Here is an 18,062-nt window from a genome sequence, read left to right on the forward strand (position 1 = left end):
GGTGGCCTGTGGGAAGGTGCCCTGGGACAGGGCAGATTACAGCTAAGGGTATTACCCACTGGGTTCAGGGTTAAGGGAGAGGTAAATAACCTAAGACAACAGAAAGCACAGCTGCTGGCCCTCCTGGGCTTGGGGACGGTGGCTCTGGGCACAAAGGGTGGGGTCAGTACCTGCTGGGTGCCAGGTGCACGCTCGGTGGCATTTCTAGAGCACACAGTACCTGGGATCATTTAGGGGCCCATGATAGTGGGCTTTTTTTTTTTTTTTTAAATCAGAAGATCTTAAAATATGTAGCTTAGTTGGTACAGTGCTTGCCCCTCATTCACAAGACCCTGGGGTTCTGTCCCCAGGCTGCATGGGCCAGGCATGATGGTGCCTTCCAGTCACTCCAGCACTGGGAAAGTGGAGGCAGGAGGACCAGAAGTTCACAGTCATGTCTCAAAAGTGTGGTGTTCTGAGGCTGCACCCCTCCATGGGGGCGTTGATAGGGGCGAGGGACATTTCCTTCAGTGGTTTGGCTTCTGGTGAGGTGGTCCAGGCTTTTTCCAACAACCCCATCTGTACTCCCATAAGCAACCTTAGTGGGCTCTTTGGGACACACACACACACACACACACACACACACACACACACACACACACACACATGCACAGACAGACAAAAACAGAAGAGAACTAGTTATGAACATAGAGGGTAGTGGGGTGAGCTGGAAGCTGCTGGGGGGAACAGGGTAAAATACACACACATATGAAAGCACCACAAAGGAGGCTACTGTGTATAATTACTGTACACTAATACAAGCTGTTCGTCTTCAGACCCATTCACACATTTACACAGGATTCAGTGACATCCCCGCAAAACTCATGCCCACCCCAAAACTTCATATACTTGGGAAAAAATGCCTTGGCTGATGTAATTAGTCACAGAGAGGCCACCATGCAGTAGAGTGCACCATGACCCAATGACTCTGTCCCTTAGAAGAATGCCACAGTCAGAGACATGAACCATGAAGAACCCTTGATGTCACAGTGATGTGACCAAGAAACCCCACAGCTCCCACACTCTGAAGCATGCAGCAAGGGCAGTTTCCAGAGCCTTCTGAGAGAGTGGCCCATCCCATACCTTGAGGTTGGATTTCTGGCCCCTATGGTTCAAGACACTTGGGTTGAAATGTTGTCCTGGAGGTGAGCTGAAGTGGACAGGGAGCTTGGCTCCTCTCTAAGATGGCTGTGGTGTGGTGTTCAACATTTATTATTGTTTGTTTCTGATTGGGTCTCACTGCATAGTCCTGGCTGTCCTGAAACTTGCTATGTATAGACCAGGCTGGCTTCTAATTCAAAGATATGTATGCCTTTTCTTCATGAGTATGGGATTAAAAACATGTTGTCCAGGAGGTGGGTGAAACTTACCTCACCCTGTCATCCGTCCTGTACCAGGCAGTGACATGAGGGATGCTGTCCTCCCTCAAAGTACCTCAATAGGATGCATGTGTTGAGGGTGTGAGAAAGAGGTGAGCCTGGGTCAGAGTCTTAGTTCTGATGGAAGCTCATGTCTATAGCCTCAGTACTTGGAGAGTGATGTAGGTAGGTTGCCATGGGCTACAGAGTAAGTTTGGGCTAGCCTGGACTTCAGAACAAGACCCAGTGCAAATAAACAAACAAACATAAAATAAAATAAAACATCCTTGGTTTTGGCTTCTGCTCTACTGTTTCCTGGCCAAGTGACCTTGAGGGGTCATGACCTTTGTCAGCCTTTCTTATATCTGTTATATCTGCTTTAGAGGCTGCCATGAAGATTTGAGGGAGAAATTCCCCTGGTTCCTGAGTCCCCCAGAATGTAGCTCAGAACAGGGCTTTGGGGAGGGAATGGTCAGGGGCGTAGTTCCTTGTCTCTGTCTGTTACCCATTATCTCTGTCTGTCAGCCTTTGCTGACTGCAGCATCCCAGCACCAGCTCCCCAGAGGGGGCGGGGACACTGTAGAAAAGGTTACTCGTGTCTTCTGCAGTTTCCCATCAATGTTTTGAAAGAGCCAGAGCCCTCCCTACACCAGTGTGGTGGGTCCGAGTGGCTGTCATCCTCCAGGATGCCTTCATATTAAGGTCCCCCTATTTTGGTTCTTGTTCTTGGGGTCTGCTCAGTATTGCAGTGCCCTAAGCAGACTGCCAGGAGGCTGCTCTTATCCTGACACCCAGAAGTTCTTTCCTTGCAGGTCTGTTTCTGTTGCTTCTGACAGGCCACTGTGGGGACCTAGCAGGCATCATGGCTTGAGGATGTCCTGTGTGGATATGTGTGGCTGGAAAGGTTCCTAAGCAGGGACATTTCTATGGGTCACAGGGTCTCTGCATAGATCACTTGCCTTGCCATCTCAGGGCCACCAAGGTGGGGGCTGACTTGTGTTTCCAGGAACGCATGCAACACTGCATGGGGAGGTACCTGGGCCTTTTCTGTCTGTCACTCACATACAGTCAGCAGTAGAGGGTGGTGACCCTCCTTTCAGGAGGAGGAAACTGAGGCACAGCGGCAGGGAGGCTAGTATGGGTGGGGTAGCTGGGGAGGGGAGCTGCTTTCCTCCCTGCTGGGGCCCCACATTCCTGCCTCTAGATGGGGCCAGTTGTCCCTAGGACACTCCACATTTCCAGAAAGCTCTGAGCTCTTGTTCTTCTGTATGGCAGATCTGTCAGGCAGAATCAGTGTGGAGTATGAGGGCTCTTCAGCCAGTCCAGAGAGTGGGGGTACTTTATGGAACCCTACATTACATCTGCAGTCCCTCTTGCAAGTGCTTAGGTTTCTCCAGCTGGGGAGCAGCATCCCTCCTTGGGACCCCCCCCAGACCCCAGCCCTTTCTTCTGGCTCTCCCTGCCTCACTTTCCCCACAGAGAACTGTGGAGTCCTAGCCTATTCCTCACCAGTGGGCCCAGAGTGCTCCCTAGGATAGGCATTTGACTTTGTGGGCAGTTTTAGGTTTTTTGTTTTTTGGGGTTTTTTGTTTGTTTGTTTTGTTTTTTGTTTTTGGTGACCTTGGCCCCGAGGAGTCTGGGAACATCCTGAGGACAGATCAGTAAGAGCTCTGGTCTCTCCAATCCTCTCTGTGAACAAAGTCCCCAATTTTTACTCTGCCTCCCAAACACAGACAAAGGGGGCAGTATCCTTGGGGACAATCATAAGAGCTTGGGAGTAGATACTGAAATGGTCCAGGCTGGATGTCTTGACACCTCAGACTTGCTAGGTGACACTGGGTGACAGAATTCCTCTGGGTCTCAACTTCTTCATCCACAGTAGCAAGGGCAAGGCTGGCCCAGGACATGACCTTGGGGACACAGCTCACCAGTGTCTTAACTGGGCAGGGTTCTTTCTGTCCCCTATCCTTCTGTCAGTGAAAGGGTGTGGCTTTGGGGTACAGAAATTCCAAGCAGTAGTTATCATTAAGGAAAGGTGACATTTAGGATTTGTTTTCTCAGCTTGATGCTGTTTTATACAGACTCAGTGGCTCAGCTGCCACAGCAAATAACCCAGGGCAGCTTGTCACCAGAGTCCCTTCTCTCTGCCTCTTTGCTACCAAGCTCTGCCTCCAGCAGGACCTGTGTTCTGTCCCCATGGCTTTACCTGTTCCATAACATTCTATCAATATCCCCTGCAGTCACCTTGTGCTTGGCTCCTGTCACTTTCCACCAAGTGTTGGCTGGCTATGCAGGCAGCCTGGGTGCCTGTGGCTTGCCTATTGCTCAACATCACATGAGCCCCATGACTGGTGCCAGGCTGTCAGAATAGGACTAGACCAGAACTTGATTTCTTATCTTCCACATAACTGATAATCGAGTTGTATCCAGATGAGCAGCCAGGTCTGCATGGCAGTGCCTGTGGTTTCTGTCTCATTCATTCTGGTACTGGTCACATTTTTTCATTGCTGTAACAAAATGCCTGATGCAGGCAGCTTCCGGGAGAAGGGTTTTATTTCAGTGTATGCCGAGGGTCTCTAGCCCTCCTGTCTGCTTGATGCTCTCTCATCAAAGGCTCATCACCTTTCCTGTCCCCTTTCTCACATTCCCAGAAGAGCATAAAAGGGGCCTCAGAAAGTGAAGGCCTCCTGACCATCAACAAGATCTAATCTGCCGAGGCTCCTCAAAGTGCTGGCTGTATGTGCCATATCTCCTGGGGGACTCGGGAAGCTTAAGAATTCTTGTGTGTGATGCATGGTACGGTAACTGTTCAATAGATATCTGGAGGGCAGATGTATAAACTTGGAGTCCCCCACCTGGCAGCCCCAGGCACGAGGCTACTGTCATTTGATGTCACTCTCTGCACCACCACTGGTTGGCAGGATCTAGAGCAAGGGGAAACTGAGATACACTTGGGGCTGGACCCAGAGACTGGGAGCCCTGCTCAGCTAAAACCAGGCCCACCATGGGCTCAAGACAGAAGTTTGTGGGTGCCAGCTTAGCATGTACAAAGACTAGGGTTCAGACTCCAGCACGACATAAACTGGAATGGTGGTGCTCACCTGTAATCCCAGTATTCAAGAAGTAGAGCTGGGAGGCCAGGAGTTCAAGGTCATCCTCAGCTACTTAGTTTGAAGCTAGCTAGGGTTACCTTAGACCAAACACAAAAATCATCTTACCAAGTGGCTAGTTAAGAGGAGAATGTCCCATTGGGGACAGGGTCTGGAGTGGCTGGCCAATCACCAGCTCTTACTGGTGACCAAGGGCTGTCCCTAGGACTAGCCTGGGTACAGGCTTCTGTCCTAGAGGGAGAGGAGGGGATGAGAGCTGGAAGCCCCTGGCTCTTGAAGTGTCAGCTGTCGGAAGCCTATTCTGGGAGAGGCTGCCACAGCTGAGAACTCAGTGGGCTTTACCCTACTGCATCTTTGCTGAGGCTCCCGACTCTCTGCTTCTTTGGCACCCATCCAGCACATCTTCCAAAGAGATACCTGGTGATGGGGATCCTGCCCAACCAGCCCTGACCTCCAGCTCCCCAACAAGCCCTGGGGGAATAATAGGTTTAGACCTTAGAGGCTCCAGGGACCTCTATCATAGGAACCATTTTCCTGCTTATGACTCTGAATTCTGAAAACTAAGAATGTGTGTATATGTATGCGCACTGTGTGTACATTATATGTGTGAGCATGTATGCACATGTGTATGTTTTGTGTGCACATGTCTGAATGAACATGCTGTTTGTGTGTATGTGTGTGCATGTATGGACAGTATGTGCAATATGTCTACGTGAGCTGTGTTTATGTATGCATGCCTGTACTTATGTGCTGTGTGTGTGCATATGAATGTGTGCCTATGTCTATGTGTTGTGTGTGTGTATGTGTTAGACAGAGGTTGACTTGAGTGTCTTCCTCAATTACTCTTCACTTGGTTATTAATTTTTAATATTTTGTTTATTTGTTTTGTTTGAGGCAGGGTCCCACTTTGCATAGCATTGGCTAGCCTAGAACTAACCGTGTAGACCAGGCTGGCCTTGAACTCATAGAGATTCACCTACCCCTGCCTTTCAAATGCTGGGATTAAAGGTGCTCATTATGACACCAGAATCCACCTCATGTTTTGAGACAGGGTCTCTCGCTGGCCTGGCGCTCACTGATTCAGTGAACTTTATGGATCTTTCTGTCTGTCTCTACCCAGCCCTGGGATTACAGTCATACACCACTGTGACTGGCTTTCACTCGGGTACTGGGGATGGACTTCAGGTCCTTGTTTTTGTATAGCAAGCATTTTATGCACTGAACCATGTCCTAGCCTTGATATACAGCATTGTGAGGGCGCCCTGTCTCGGATGCTGGGGGTTGACTTATACTCACTGTAGGTGAACATGTGAGAACAGTGTCTGTTCTGAGCCTTCTGTATTGATCTCCCAGTGGAGTGTGTGACAGTCAGGCTAGGTAGGTCATATGAATATGTGAGGTCTCCATGTTCTTCCTGTGTGTGCATATGGTTGCATGTGTGTTTACATGTGCGTAAATGAAGTTGGAGGTGTGCAAGCATGTGTGAATATAGACTTGGATGGGGCAGCTTGTATCTTTGGGACAGCTCTATCTTCTATGGACTCTTTCTCAGTCCCTGCAGACCCACTGAAGCCCCAGCTGATGAGCTAGTCCTGGCACCCAAGCAGGGGACTGTCCAGGGGCTGCTGGCCTGACCCAGGAGTGTGGAGCCCAGCAGTTGGCATAACAAGATGTGCTGTTGGTCTCAGCCTTAGGCAGAAATAGGCTGAGTGATTTTGGGGCTGAGCCAGAACTAGTGGGGAGAGCTGAGGCAGAGAGACCCATGTCCCAGAGGCAGTGCAGCTGCAGGGAGAGGCAAAAGCTTTCTGGTGTGGTTCTATCTCAGCTTCCATAGTCAGCCATCAGCATGACCTGTTTTTAGTGCTGTCACCTCTGACAATGTGGACACCTGAAGTCCCTTAGAGTAGATGAGATGAGGAAACTGCTGAGGTAAGGACAGCTCTCTGTCTCTGTCTGTCTGTCTCTCCTTTAGATGTTTCTAGAAACCTTTATATATGGGGCCTTTCAGCACCTGATGGTCCATCTCAATGCTTTTTGGCTTCTTGGTTTTGTCTTTTGCAGAGCAAGTGTTCTGTCCTGCCTCTATCACCTCTCTGGGGACAGAGGAAGGTCCCTCACTCTCACTGAGGCCTTTGGACAAAGCAGACAGACCACGGCAGCAAGAAGGAGGGATCAGATAGAGGGAGAAGAGGAGTGGGGGTGGGGAGCGGGAACTGGAAGGGTGGGAAGAGGCTGGAGCCTTCAAAGGAGGCAGGGGAGGGAGGAGAGGGAGGGAGGGAGACCGAGGATACCCTGAGCCTTCAAAGGCACCTCTTCTAGAGGCACAAGCCACACTGCCTATCAACTCTTTGAAAGCTTTCCTGTCTGCTGGTGAAAGCTGGTCTGGGTTCATTGATAAAAACAGGTATTGTTTTAGGGCCGAGTGTGTTAATGAGTCCCAGCCCTGGAGTACTAGCACTTACCTGGAGCCATAGGCCCCCCCTCACTTTCTCAGTGCCTGTCAAGGTACAGGCAGGTGGCCACCCCAAACCTGCTACCTCCAGCAAAATTGGGGTGGGGGGTGTGGAGGGAGGGCAGGTTGCCCTCTCCTAATCTCGAGGAGTAGCTGGCACTCCTCCTGGTGCCTGCTTCCCAGATCCTAAGGCATGGGAGAGCCACACAGGTCCCTAGATTTTCTTGACTCCCCTTAGGGATGGTGGGCACTCATGTCACAAAATGTCACAAAAAACATGACTTTGTCTACATGTTAAGTGCAAATGGACCATTAGCACCTCTAGCACAAAGCGAGTCCCACACAGGGATCCTTTCCACCCCGGGGACTGTAGATTGAGAGGAGAAATACCAAGGGAGGCTGTTAGGAATTCTGACAAGGGAGGCTGAATAAATTAGGCTCCTTTGCACGCCCTAATCCGGTGTTGTGATGGCTTCTGGGACATGGCTAATTTATTTGGAATTTCATTCTGCGCTGACAGCGGCCTGCAGGCTGTTTGATCACCAGGCAGAGTTACACACCGGCTTTCACTGGCTGCAAGGCTCTGCCCACAGCGGCCTTTTCAGAGGGCTGCCCCTCCTTAGGACACAAGCCCCTCACTGACCCAGCCCTTCAGCTCCCAACCTCCCCACTCATCCCAACAGCAGCGGCAGTGTTAATCTGCCTTTGTGGTGCAGGAAGATTTATTTTTGCCTGTCTGGGGGTCTCAAGCATTGAGGGGCAATCTGCTTTGAAAAGCATGTCCTGTTGATTTCAGGGGCACTTTTTTCCCTCTCGTTTCTTTCTTTCTTTCTTTCTTTCTTTCTTTCTTTCTTTCTTTCCTAAGACATGGTCTCATGTAGCCCAGACTGCTGATTTACTAGGTAATACAGGCTGCCCTTCAACTTCTGATTGTCCTGCCTCAGTCTCCCTGCTGCTGACATTATAAGGTGTGCACTGCTATCATACCTGCTCCACCTCCACTTTTATGTGTGTATGTGGTATGTGTGTATGTATTCAGGCTTGCATGTGTGGGCACACGTATGTGCATGTATGTTGAGCATTCTCTGTTCCTCTTCCATCTTAGTTAATGAGTTCGGTAGGTCTTTCAGCCAATCTGAGTTTGATAATGGGAATTGCAGGTAGACCACCACACCCACCTCACTGTGCCTCCTGCTTGTGAGGCAAGTACCTTAGCTACTCTGCCACATCTCTTTGGATTTTTGATACTGAGTCCTGTATGATACTGTAGCTCAGGTTGGCCTTGAACTTACAGCCTGCTCTACCTCTCTAGTTCTTGTTTTATGGGCATGTATATGCACCACCAGGCCCCACTGTGGCTAGAGTTTGGGGGTTGGGTTCTAAGGAAAGAAGTTGGTTGGCCACAGAGTTTCCAATGATTGGGAGGGTTTCTCATTGTCTGGGCTCCATCTTGACAATAGTTTAGAATTTGCTGTTTTGTAATCCACATACTTCCTAAGGCTCTCTCTCTGTTTCTATCCTGTTCCCACTGCTGCTCTCTTTCAGCTTAGTGTCTGGTCTTTGCAAAAAGGTAAAAGTAATGATTTTGGAGACAAGGAGCTAGAAAAGATGCTAGAACCAAAAATACAGAATCACATCAATGAGATGGAACAGCAAAGAGGTAACAATCACATTTAGAAACAGAGGCTAAAAGATAAGTTACTAAGGTTAGTAAACCAAAGAAAGGCAGATACTACAATATCAGAATTACAACATAAAGAAAAATAAAAGGAGGGAAGCAGGGCCTAGAACAGAAGATACAGGAATTTATAGGTCAACATGAACAACAGAGAGAGAAATTGAAGACTTGGCAACAGGGTCCATAGGAAACACTAGAACTAAAGGTACAGGAATTTATAGGTCAAGATAAATAACAAAGAGGCAAATGAAGGTTGGAGACAGGAGCTGGGGAAGGCACTAGAACAAAAGATGAGACATCTCACAGGTCAGAATAAGGATTGGAAGCAAGGCTTGGAGGAGAACCTTTTAAAACTAATAAAAATTAAAAAGATATCAGGATATCAGAATTACAATATAGAGAAAAAATTAAAATGTGGAAGCAGAACTTTCAACAGAGGATACAGAAACTTATGGAACAGGATAAAAGAGGAAAGAAGATACAGCCGTGATAGAACAAAACCGCACAGCAACAAAACAAACCCAAGAGGTTTTTTAACAAGAGGTCGTATAACTAGGGAATAAATTAGGATAGTGTTAGATCTGCTCAATCTAGGTTTAAAAGATATATTTTAAATAAGTGAATTGCATGTTTTTAATATGGGCTTATTGGGAATTCCAGCAGCAATGGGCTGGGAAGATTGCTCAGCCATTAAGTGCTTTGGCTGCTCTTTTAGAGGACTCAGATTCAATACTGATCATCCATGTGATGGCTCACAATTGTCTGTAACTCCAGTTTCAGGGGCAACTAATGTTTTCCTGGGCACTGTGGGCATTGTACACACACAATGCATAGACATACATGTAGTCAAAACACCCATGGATATAATTTAAAAAAATGTTAAGAAGAAATAAAAGTAACAGTTGTTACTGAGACTGGCTAGGAAGGCCTACTCTTAGCCCAGTGGCTGCTGGAGGCTACCCAGTTGGGCAGAATCAGGTCTGATGTAGTATGAGTTTCATTTAACCTGCCGTGGAGACCCCAGTCCATGTGAGGGAACATGTGAGAGCTCATGCTATAGACATGGGAGAGTTCAGAGGCCAGGATAGAAAGGAAGGGAACACTGGGCTGGGGAAACGGTTGGGTTGGTTGGTAAAGAGCTGGTTGGTCACACAAGTGTGAAGACCCAAGCTTTATCCTTAGAAATTGTGCAAAAAAATCACATGCTATGATCCCGGTTCTGGGAAAATGGAGACAGGCATATCACAAGCTTGTCGGCCAGCCCAGATCCTGTCAAAAATAAAAAATAAAATAAATAGGTGGATGGGGTCTGAGGAACGACACCTGAGGTTGACTTCTGCCTCCCCACCCCCATACACACAAAGCAATATGAACCAACTAGGAGCAGGTGTGGGCCTTCACTATGGCCTTAGTCAGGAGTTCAAGCCCAGAGAGTCCAGTGTGATGTGATGTCTAAGTGGGCCTCCCCTGCAGAGCATACTCAGCACCAGCTTTGCTTGCTGCCAGGAATCTCGGTGGCTTGCCCTGCATGAGTGAGGAGGGGACCTATTGTCACCCGTCTGCTTGCTGAGGGTTCTGAGCAGACACCTGAGTGGGTCCTTTGGCTCATTCCTAATGCTGTCACTGGTAGAGACAAGTCCCCTTGGGGACCATGCCACTGTTGGCCGGAGCTGGAACCCCCTCTGCTTCTCACCCCGACCTTCTCCACTGGCCTCGTTGGTGACTTCAGTTTCGTTAGACAGGGAACAATGAGCAACTGTCCCTTGTCACTTCAGTGCTTCAACATTTAGGTGTAGGAAGTCACTGTGGATCCCTCAAGCCTTGAAGACAGCCTGATCTGTCTGTCCTCTGCGACAAGGAACAAGAGCCAACCTCTGACTATTATAGCAGACACTATTTGTGTCTCAGAGTCTTTTCTGTTGCTTTGGGCCGTGTCCAGTAGCAGGTAGTTCAGGATATGGTTGTCCAAGAGGATAGTAAGAAATCCAGGGAGCAGGAAGGTGGAGATGGGGGAAGCCATAAAAGAGGGTTGACTTTGGACCTCCTTCTCCCAATTAGAAGATGTTCTTGTGGCTGTGTACCCTTGAATTAGTTCAGGGGACCCAGGGTTCACCCATTGTGTGGTCAAGGTTTGGGAAAGGTCTGCCCAGGGTACAGCTCCTGTAGCCCCAATACCGAGGCCGGAAAGGCCCTAGGGACCAGGAAGAGCACAGACCGTGTTATGTTCACCAATTGTGGGTGACTCAGAGAGTCCCTTTTGCACAATGAGGAACATCCTAGTGTCCTCTGGGCAGAGACGCTGTGTCTGTGGTGTCTCCATCAATCTCCTGCTTCATCCTGTGCTTCTCTCATCCTCCCTGACTTCATCCTCCTCTCCTAGGAGCAGCTAGGAGGGCCACACACTTCCTTCCTCAAAAGACACATGGCCAACTTTATGCTTGCTGACTCCCAGAGGCATATGAGCAGGAAGGAAGGGTCAGGCCTCCTTGACCCCAGAGTCTCCTGTGTCTTGATGCCATGTGACCTGGGACAATATTGACTTTCCCTATCTGATGGTGTGCTTGACAAACACAGAGCTTTGTTCAAGGCCACCTTAGTTCCACCAGTGGTGGGTCCGAGCTGACGGCCATGCTCAGGGTAGACCCGCTTCGGCTTCTGAGAACACTTCACCCAGAGATGTGGCCTCTCAGGTGAGTGAAATGCTGGCTGAGGTGAGCCCTTGGCTCCCTTTCTTCCCAAGAGCATGGTGGTATCCATCTGGGGACCCTCGCCCCAGATTCACTTGGATTTCTTTAGTAAGTAAGCAAGGTCTTCTGGAACATTTCAGAAATCCCTGAGAAACAAATGTTTGGTGTGATTTCTAGTTAGGCCTGGCTCCTAATTTCTAGATCCTCACTTACATTTGGAGCAACAGAAACATAAACCCAAGAATGTTTCAGGGGTGTTGTCCTGATAGTGCCCGGCATGACACCCATACACTGCAAAGTGGGAGACAGCCTTGGCCAGTCCCAGGGATGTACAGCGGCAGCATGAGGGGCAGAGGGTGGGCACAGGTAACTCACATACATCTGGCACACTTTGGGTTATTGTTGTGAAATCCACAAATTGTCACCATTCTCAACCTCTCCGCTTCCCATCCTGTGGGAAGTCCTTTGTGTTGGTCGTTATCTGGAATCTTCTAGAAAGGCTATACGGGGTGAATACCCTTAATGCCAAGGAGGAAAGAGTTCAGAACTAGTGAGAGGTGACCAGTGATGGCTGACAGGAGTTCTCCGTGTGGAAGGGCCCCGTTGCATCTCCTCTTGACTTGTTGGACTGATTCCGGGTGAGACAACCTGGGTTGGAAGTCTAGGACCCTGTGGCCCGGCATTCTCTTTCCTCCACAGTGCCCTTGGCTGTAGGTGAGGCCCTGCTTTGTGGGACACACAGTTGGTATTAGAGGTAGGGAACAGCAAGCCAGTTTTTAATTCATTCGAGGAGACCTCAGTTGTGAGGGATCAGAGTGACCCACACAGGGGAACAGGGTCCTCATGTGTGTGTGGTCACACGTGTATGTGTGAACACATGTACATGACAGACGGATGGAACTGGGCAGATGCTGTTTTTCTCTGGAAAAATTCTGGAGGTGAGTCCCCAGAGCGGCTGCTCTAGGGGTGCTGGGCCTTTTAAAGTATTCTCTCTTTGTCTTTCAGAGCAGGGGGCTCTGACCTCATTTCCCAGCAAGGAGCCTGAGGTCTAAGGAAGCAAGCATCTCCCCCCCACCGCTTCTCAGTGAGTCCCAGGCTAATCAGCCCCTAGCCCTGTGTGAGCAGCTGGAGGGGGCTACAGGGGTTCCTTCCCATAAGCTTCCTGTGGGGCTAGGGTAGGTGGTGCTCAGCCCATTTCCAGTGGTTGCTCTCCCGGGGTTGTGAGGGGGGAGATTAAACCCACTCCCCTAGGTTCCAGATCCTTTCTGGGGCAGTCTGTGTTGACCACCCCCATGCTGCTACAGGCTGGGGCAGCCTCGGGACTCTGCGCACAGCCTGTGTGCTAATTGAGCCATGTCTGGGGTCGCCTCTGGGCTCCAGCCGACTGTTTCCCCCTCTGTGTGCCTCTCTCCTCTTTTCAATCACAGTCTCCCTGCCGCCCTCCCTGCTGGGCCGGGCCTCCCTGCAAGCCTCGTGGCCCCCGCTCGGTGCGGGCCTGCTGCTGCTGCTGCACAGCCCGCCCAGCCTCGGACCGCGCTGGCCTCCAGAAGTGATAGCTAATTGGGGAGAGAAAGGGCTCGATTGTCTGCGGCAGCCGGAAAGGCCGGGAGGAGGCGGCCGCTTCGCCCTGCAGCTGCCGCCGCCGGAGATGTTTGGGGATTACGTCAGCCTGGCGGGCAGGGGCCGCGGGGACAGCGCGGGAGGCGGGCTCCCGCAGGCCTCTCGCCGCCAGGGCCTCTGGACAATGCTGCCATTGTCGGTGCACGGAGTGCTTAGCTCCCCATGAATGGTACACGGGCCTCTTGACCAAGGAGGCCGCCTATAGCCCCAACTGTCCCATCACAGACGGGGAGGCCCAGTGCGGTGGGAAGGGCTGGCTGTGGAGTGCACGGATCTGTCCCTCAGAAGGGGCCACCAGCAGGCAGGCAGGGCTGAGATCAGGCCCCAGCAAAGCTGCTGCTGCTGTTGCTGCTGCTGCTGCTTCTCTGTCCTGTGTGGTGGCCTCCCTCCTCAGCATGGCCTCCTGGCTGGGGGACACTCCTGGCCCTGACCCACTCATGGTGCTCCTGGTTGTCATCCTCCTGGTACGATTCATCCTGTGGTCCTGTCTGGGGACCTATATGGACTACAGGCTAGCCCGGCCTCAGCCTGGCAAACCCAAAGAGGAGTAAGCCAGAGGCACAGAGGAGACTCAACCCTGGAGGTTTTGTGCTATAGCTCTATCATCCTTCTGTGGATGGGCAGGAGGTAGTGGGACACTCACCTGTCATGAAGTGCCACAGACACCTTCCTGCAGAACACTTACTTTCCCTTGTTACCAGGTTCTAGACCCCCAAGTCAGCGTGTGCCTTAGGAAATGCTTGGCTTGTCTCTATGTAAGAGGGCGGGGTTGTGCGGTGAGGCCACAAGGACAGCCATGACCATTGCTCCCAAGGCCAGTGCTGTTATGGATCTCCAATGTCCTAACCAGTTACTGGATGCAGACAGCTGCCTCAGTTTCCCACCTTGGTTGTTGTGAGATGATCCTATGGGGTTGGTGATGCAGCTTTCAAGATCCTGTGGGGTTTTTTTTGAAGATTCACCTGGGCAGCCCAGGTGGCACTGGATGGAAGGAGACATCACAGCTCACACGCGTGTGAATATGTGCATGACCTATGCATGAGAGATCCAAGGCTGTTGAGAAGGGAGCTGGGGTTCTGCCAACCTTATATGACTCTGCGGTACCATGGCAGTAGGGCTCTATTGACCCGTCTTCCCCTTGAACCAAATCGTGTAGTAAGACGTCCGTGGGCATTCGAGGCTGCAGCACAGAAGTTCTGGGACTTGGCGTGGACTTGCTTCTGCTTTGACCTCTTCGGCACATGGTTTAGGACTTCATGGCTGCAGGAATGTGGTGGCCACTTCAGGGGCTTTGCATGACCTCCGTGAACAGAGACAGACAATGGAGACAGAAAGTGGATCCCAAAGGAACCCCAAGTTCTGCCTCTCATAATCCAGTATGTCATAGTGTCTTAACCTCCTGTCACTGTAATACATACTGTGACAAAAGTAACCTACAGGCTCAGCCCAAAGTTCCAGGTCAGTCCAGGAAGACTGAGAAGCCACTGGCAGGAGTGTGAGGTGTTCACTCCCAATATGCCTGAAGTTGAAGGAGGACTGACAACATATGTCCCTCCTGGACTCTGCCACTGGCCTGGGCCACTCTTTTCCGCTATGGCCTTTTGAAGACTGGTTTGGGTACTTTGGTGTCTCTGTGGCGCCTTGGGCACTGTCTTTGTCTTTATCTGAACCTTAGGATGGTAGACATGTCAAACTTTGGCACCTTCATGGGCTTGCCTTGGTTCCTTGGGGCTCCTCAAAAATGTCTCAGTGATCTGGGTGTGGTGGCACATACTTGCTATCCCAGCACTTGGGAGGGAGAAGCAGGAAGATCAGAAGTTTAAGGTCATCCTCAGATACTTAGTGAGTTCAGTCAGGCTAGCTTGGGCTACATGAGACCTTGTTTCAAAACAAACAAACAAACAAACAAAGCCAGACCCTCTACTTCAAACAAAAGTCCCAGCAGAAAAGACTCCAGATGAGACAGATATACATACCCTTGTCTTAGACCTTCGTGAGGATGCCCCTCTGTTCATGGCTGGCAGTCTTGATGCAGGAAGTGGAGGGCAGAGAATGGTAGCAGGTCTGTGAGGGGATTTTGTTACTGGATGTATAGTATTTCTCTGAGTCCGTATGTTGGAATCTTCATCCCTAGTGTGGAGGCAGGATCTTGAATGAGATGATGAAGGTAAATGAGGTCACATGACATGTTTCCTAACCCTGAGGTCACACGTCGTGGTCCCTAACCCCCAACAGACTGGTCCTCAGAGAAAAGAGACTAGCACACAGCCTGTGTGTGTCCAGAAGGCAAGCATGTGAGGCAGAGATGACACACTATTTGCAAGCGAGCCCAGGGACTCTTCCACCTTAGCCTTCTCGCCTCCAGCAGGTGAGGTAACGGAGCCTATGGCAGAAGCCTCCCATCTTAGGTGCTCTGAGCTGACTAACACATAAATGGACAGATGGAGTCATCAGTATAAGGGATCACTGATTGCTCCCAGCCCAGGAGTCTCCACAGCTGTGATGTGGGCTCAGTAGAGTGCTGGCTTACAGGTAGATTGGGTATGGGAGTCACAGGGCAGAAAGTTCTGGAAATGGAGAGTAGCCTGGGCATGTTTATGTAGCTATAGGCCAGGACATATTTTGATGCATGGTTGGTCAATGTGAGCACATCAAAAATGGCTTCATATGGATTCTTAAAAAAAAAAAAAAAAAAAAAAAAAAAAGTAGTGTTTTGGATAAATTGAAATAAAACATAAAAGTCCATTTTCTGCTTCTTTTAGTGAGTTTCCATTCCATTGCTTCAAATGTTAACAGGATATGCACAATTTACATATTTGTTTACAATGGACATTTGTGTTTGGAGAAAGATCTATGGCAGTCATAGTTTCTGTTTTAAATGAATTTCTCGGGGTGGGGGGAGGGGGAAGAAGAAGGAAGAGGAGAAGGAGGAGGAGGCAGAAATGCTGACTGAGATCATCCCATTAAGAGCCTGCTGGAGCTCCCCATGCAGAGTCCCAGCACAGATGCCGTTCTCTCAGGTGAGAGACCTCCATAAAAGAACAAACAGCAACAGGTAGAGATGAAGTCATTGTCTTAGTTAGGGTTCTGTTGTGAAGAGACACCATGACCAAGACAACTCATATAAAGGCAAACATTTAGTTAGGGCTGGCTTACAGTTTCAGAGTTTCTGTTCATTATCATCATGGGAAGCATGGAGGCACGCAGGCAGACGTGGTGCTGGAGGAGGAGCTGAGAGTTCTACATCTTGATCCACAGACAGCAGGAGACTGTACACCATACTTGAGCATATGCCTATAGCTTGAGCATCAAAGCCCATCTCCACAGCAACACACTTTCTCCAACAAGGCCACACCTCCTCACTGTGCCATTCCCTATTGGCCAAGCATTCAAACACACAAGTCTATGGGGCCATACCCACTCAAATCACCAAGGTCATCAAATTGGACTCTTAAATCATCCAGCAGAAATCAACTAGAAAAGTTGAGGCATCAGCTGGAGTTCATGATGGAGCTTTCTTTCCATGGCTGAACTTCTGGCCTCTCCTTCCCACTGTAGGGTTTTTATACTGTAGGATATGAATCATTAGCCTCTGTTGGAAATGGTCTCAAGGACACAGAATCTTTACTGTGGGTTCTTTGGTGTTTGTATTCCTCCCTGTCACAGAGTTGGTGGGGGGCAGGCGTACTCAGAACTTGGAGGGCACTCTGAGACAAATCTGGGTCTGAAATGAAGGAACTTTTCAATGACCTCAAATAACACATGGCAACTTGCTAATATGTTGTACACTGCAGACCATCAGGGTGGAGGTAGGAGGGTACACAGTGTGTCACAGGAACACAGAGAGGAGGCTCTAAGGTGACAGCGTGCCTCATGCTGCACTTCAGAACACATGTGAAGCAGCCAATGCAGTTTGTGAAGGGAAAGTCATAGCCTTCCAAACCTATGCCCCATACAAGAAGGAATGAAGCAAGGTCATGGTACTTGGGTGGTACCTAGGTGGTACATTAGCACTCAGGAGTCACAGGCAGTAGAATCAGTGAGTTTGAGACCAGTCTGATTTACATAGTGAGTTCCAACCAGGGCTACATAGTAAGACCCTGCCTCAAAAATAAAAATAAATAATACATTTTCAAAAAGGTTCAGCTAAACATAGTGACATATTCCTTTAGTCCTAGCACCCAAGAGAATGAGAGAGAGAAAATCTCTGTTAGTTCAAGGCCAGCCTAACCTTCATATAGAGGAACCCTGTCTTTAAAAAAAAAGTGATTGGATCAACAATCACACCCAAATACCGATTAAAACTATTTAATTAAAAATATTTAAGATTGATGTGCTGGTGTGCACTTTTAATCCTGGAATTTGGCAGGTGGCCCTCTATCAGTTTGAGGCCAGTCTGCTCTACATAGTGAGGTCCAGGCCAGCCAGGCAAAGGGCAGGAGTGCCAGATCCCTTAACTCACGGCTGCGGCAAAATATGACAAGAGCAACTTAAGGAAGGTAGGGAGGAAAGGAGGGAGGGAGGCAAGAAGTGGAGAGAGGATGGAAGGAAGAAAGGAAAGGAGGACAGAAGAAGTGAGGGAAGAAGGGAGGGAGGAAGAAGGAAGGAAGATAAGGAAGGGTTATTTGTCTCCTTGTTTGAGGGTACTTTCCACCACGGTGGGGAAGGTGTGGCAGTTGCTCACATGATGTCTGAAGAGAGGAATATGAAGCAGACATGAATGTTGACACCGTTTCAAATGTTCAGCTTCGTTTCTTTTAATAAAGTCTAGGGGCCAGGGATATGGCACATTCCTTTAATCCCAGCACTTGGGAAACAGGCAGGTCGATCTCTGTGAATTCAAGGACAGCCTGGTCACCATATCTAGTTCCAGGACAGCCATGGCTACATAGAGAAAACCCTGTCTCAAAAAAATAAAAATAAAGTCCAAGACCTTGCCCGTGGGGTGGCACTTGTCACATTCCCACATCAATTAACCTAATTAACAATGCCTCACGGACATGGCAAGATTCTGGATTCTGTCAAGTTTATAATCCAGATTAATTCGTATAAATCTATTCCTTATCAACTTGATACCCAGACACATCACTTTAAACCATAACCTTCACCCTGCTGCCC

At 49.4% G+C, this 18,062-nt stretch overlaps 1 protein-coding gene across 1 annotated transcript; it reads left to right on the forward strand.

Moving 5' to 3' along the window:
- Positions 1 to 13,339: 13,339 nt before the first annotated feature.
- On the forward strand, positions 13,340 to 13,495 carry SMIM38 (small integral membrane protein 38; the record flags this gene model as incomplete). Its single annotated transcript, XM_080913637.1, has 1 exon — positions 13,340 to 13,495. One exon carries the CDS (start codon positions 13,340 to 13,342, stop codon positions 13,493 to 13,495), a length of 156 nt encoding a protein of 51 aa, XP_080769763.1.
- Positions 13,496 to 18,062: the final 4,567 nt, after the last annotated feature.

Source organism: Micromys minutus (genome assembly GCF_963924665.1).
Source record: "Micromys minutus genome assembly, chromosome: 2".
In the NCBI taxonomy this organism is placed as follows: domain Eukaryota; kingdom Metazoa; phylum Chordata; class Mammalia; order Rodentia; family Muridae; genus Micromys; species Micromys minutus.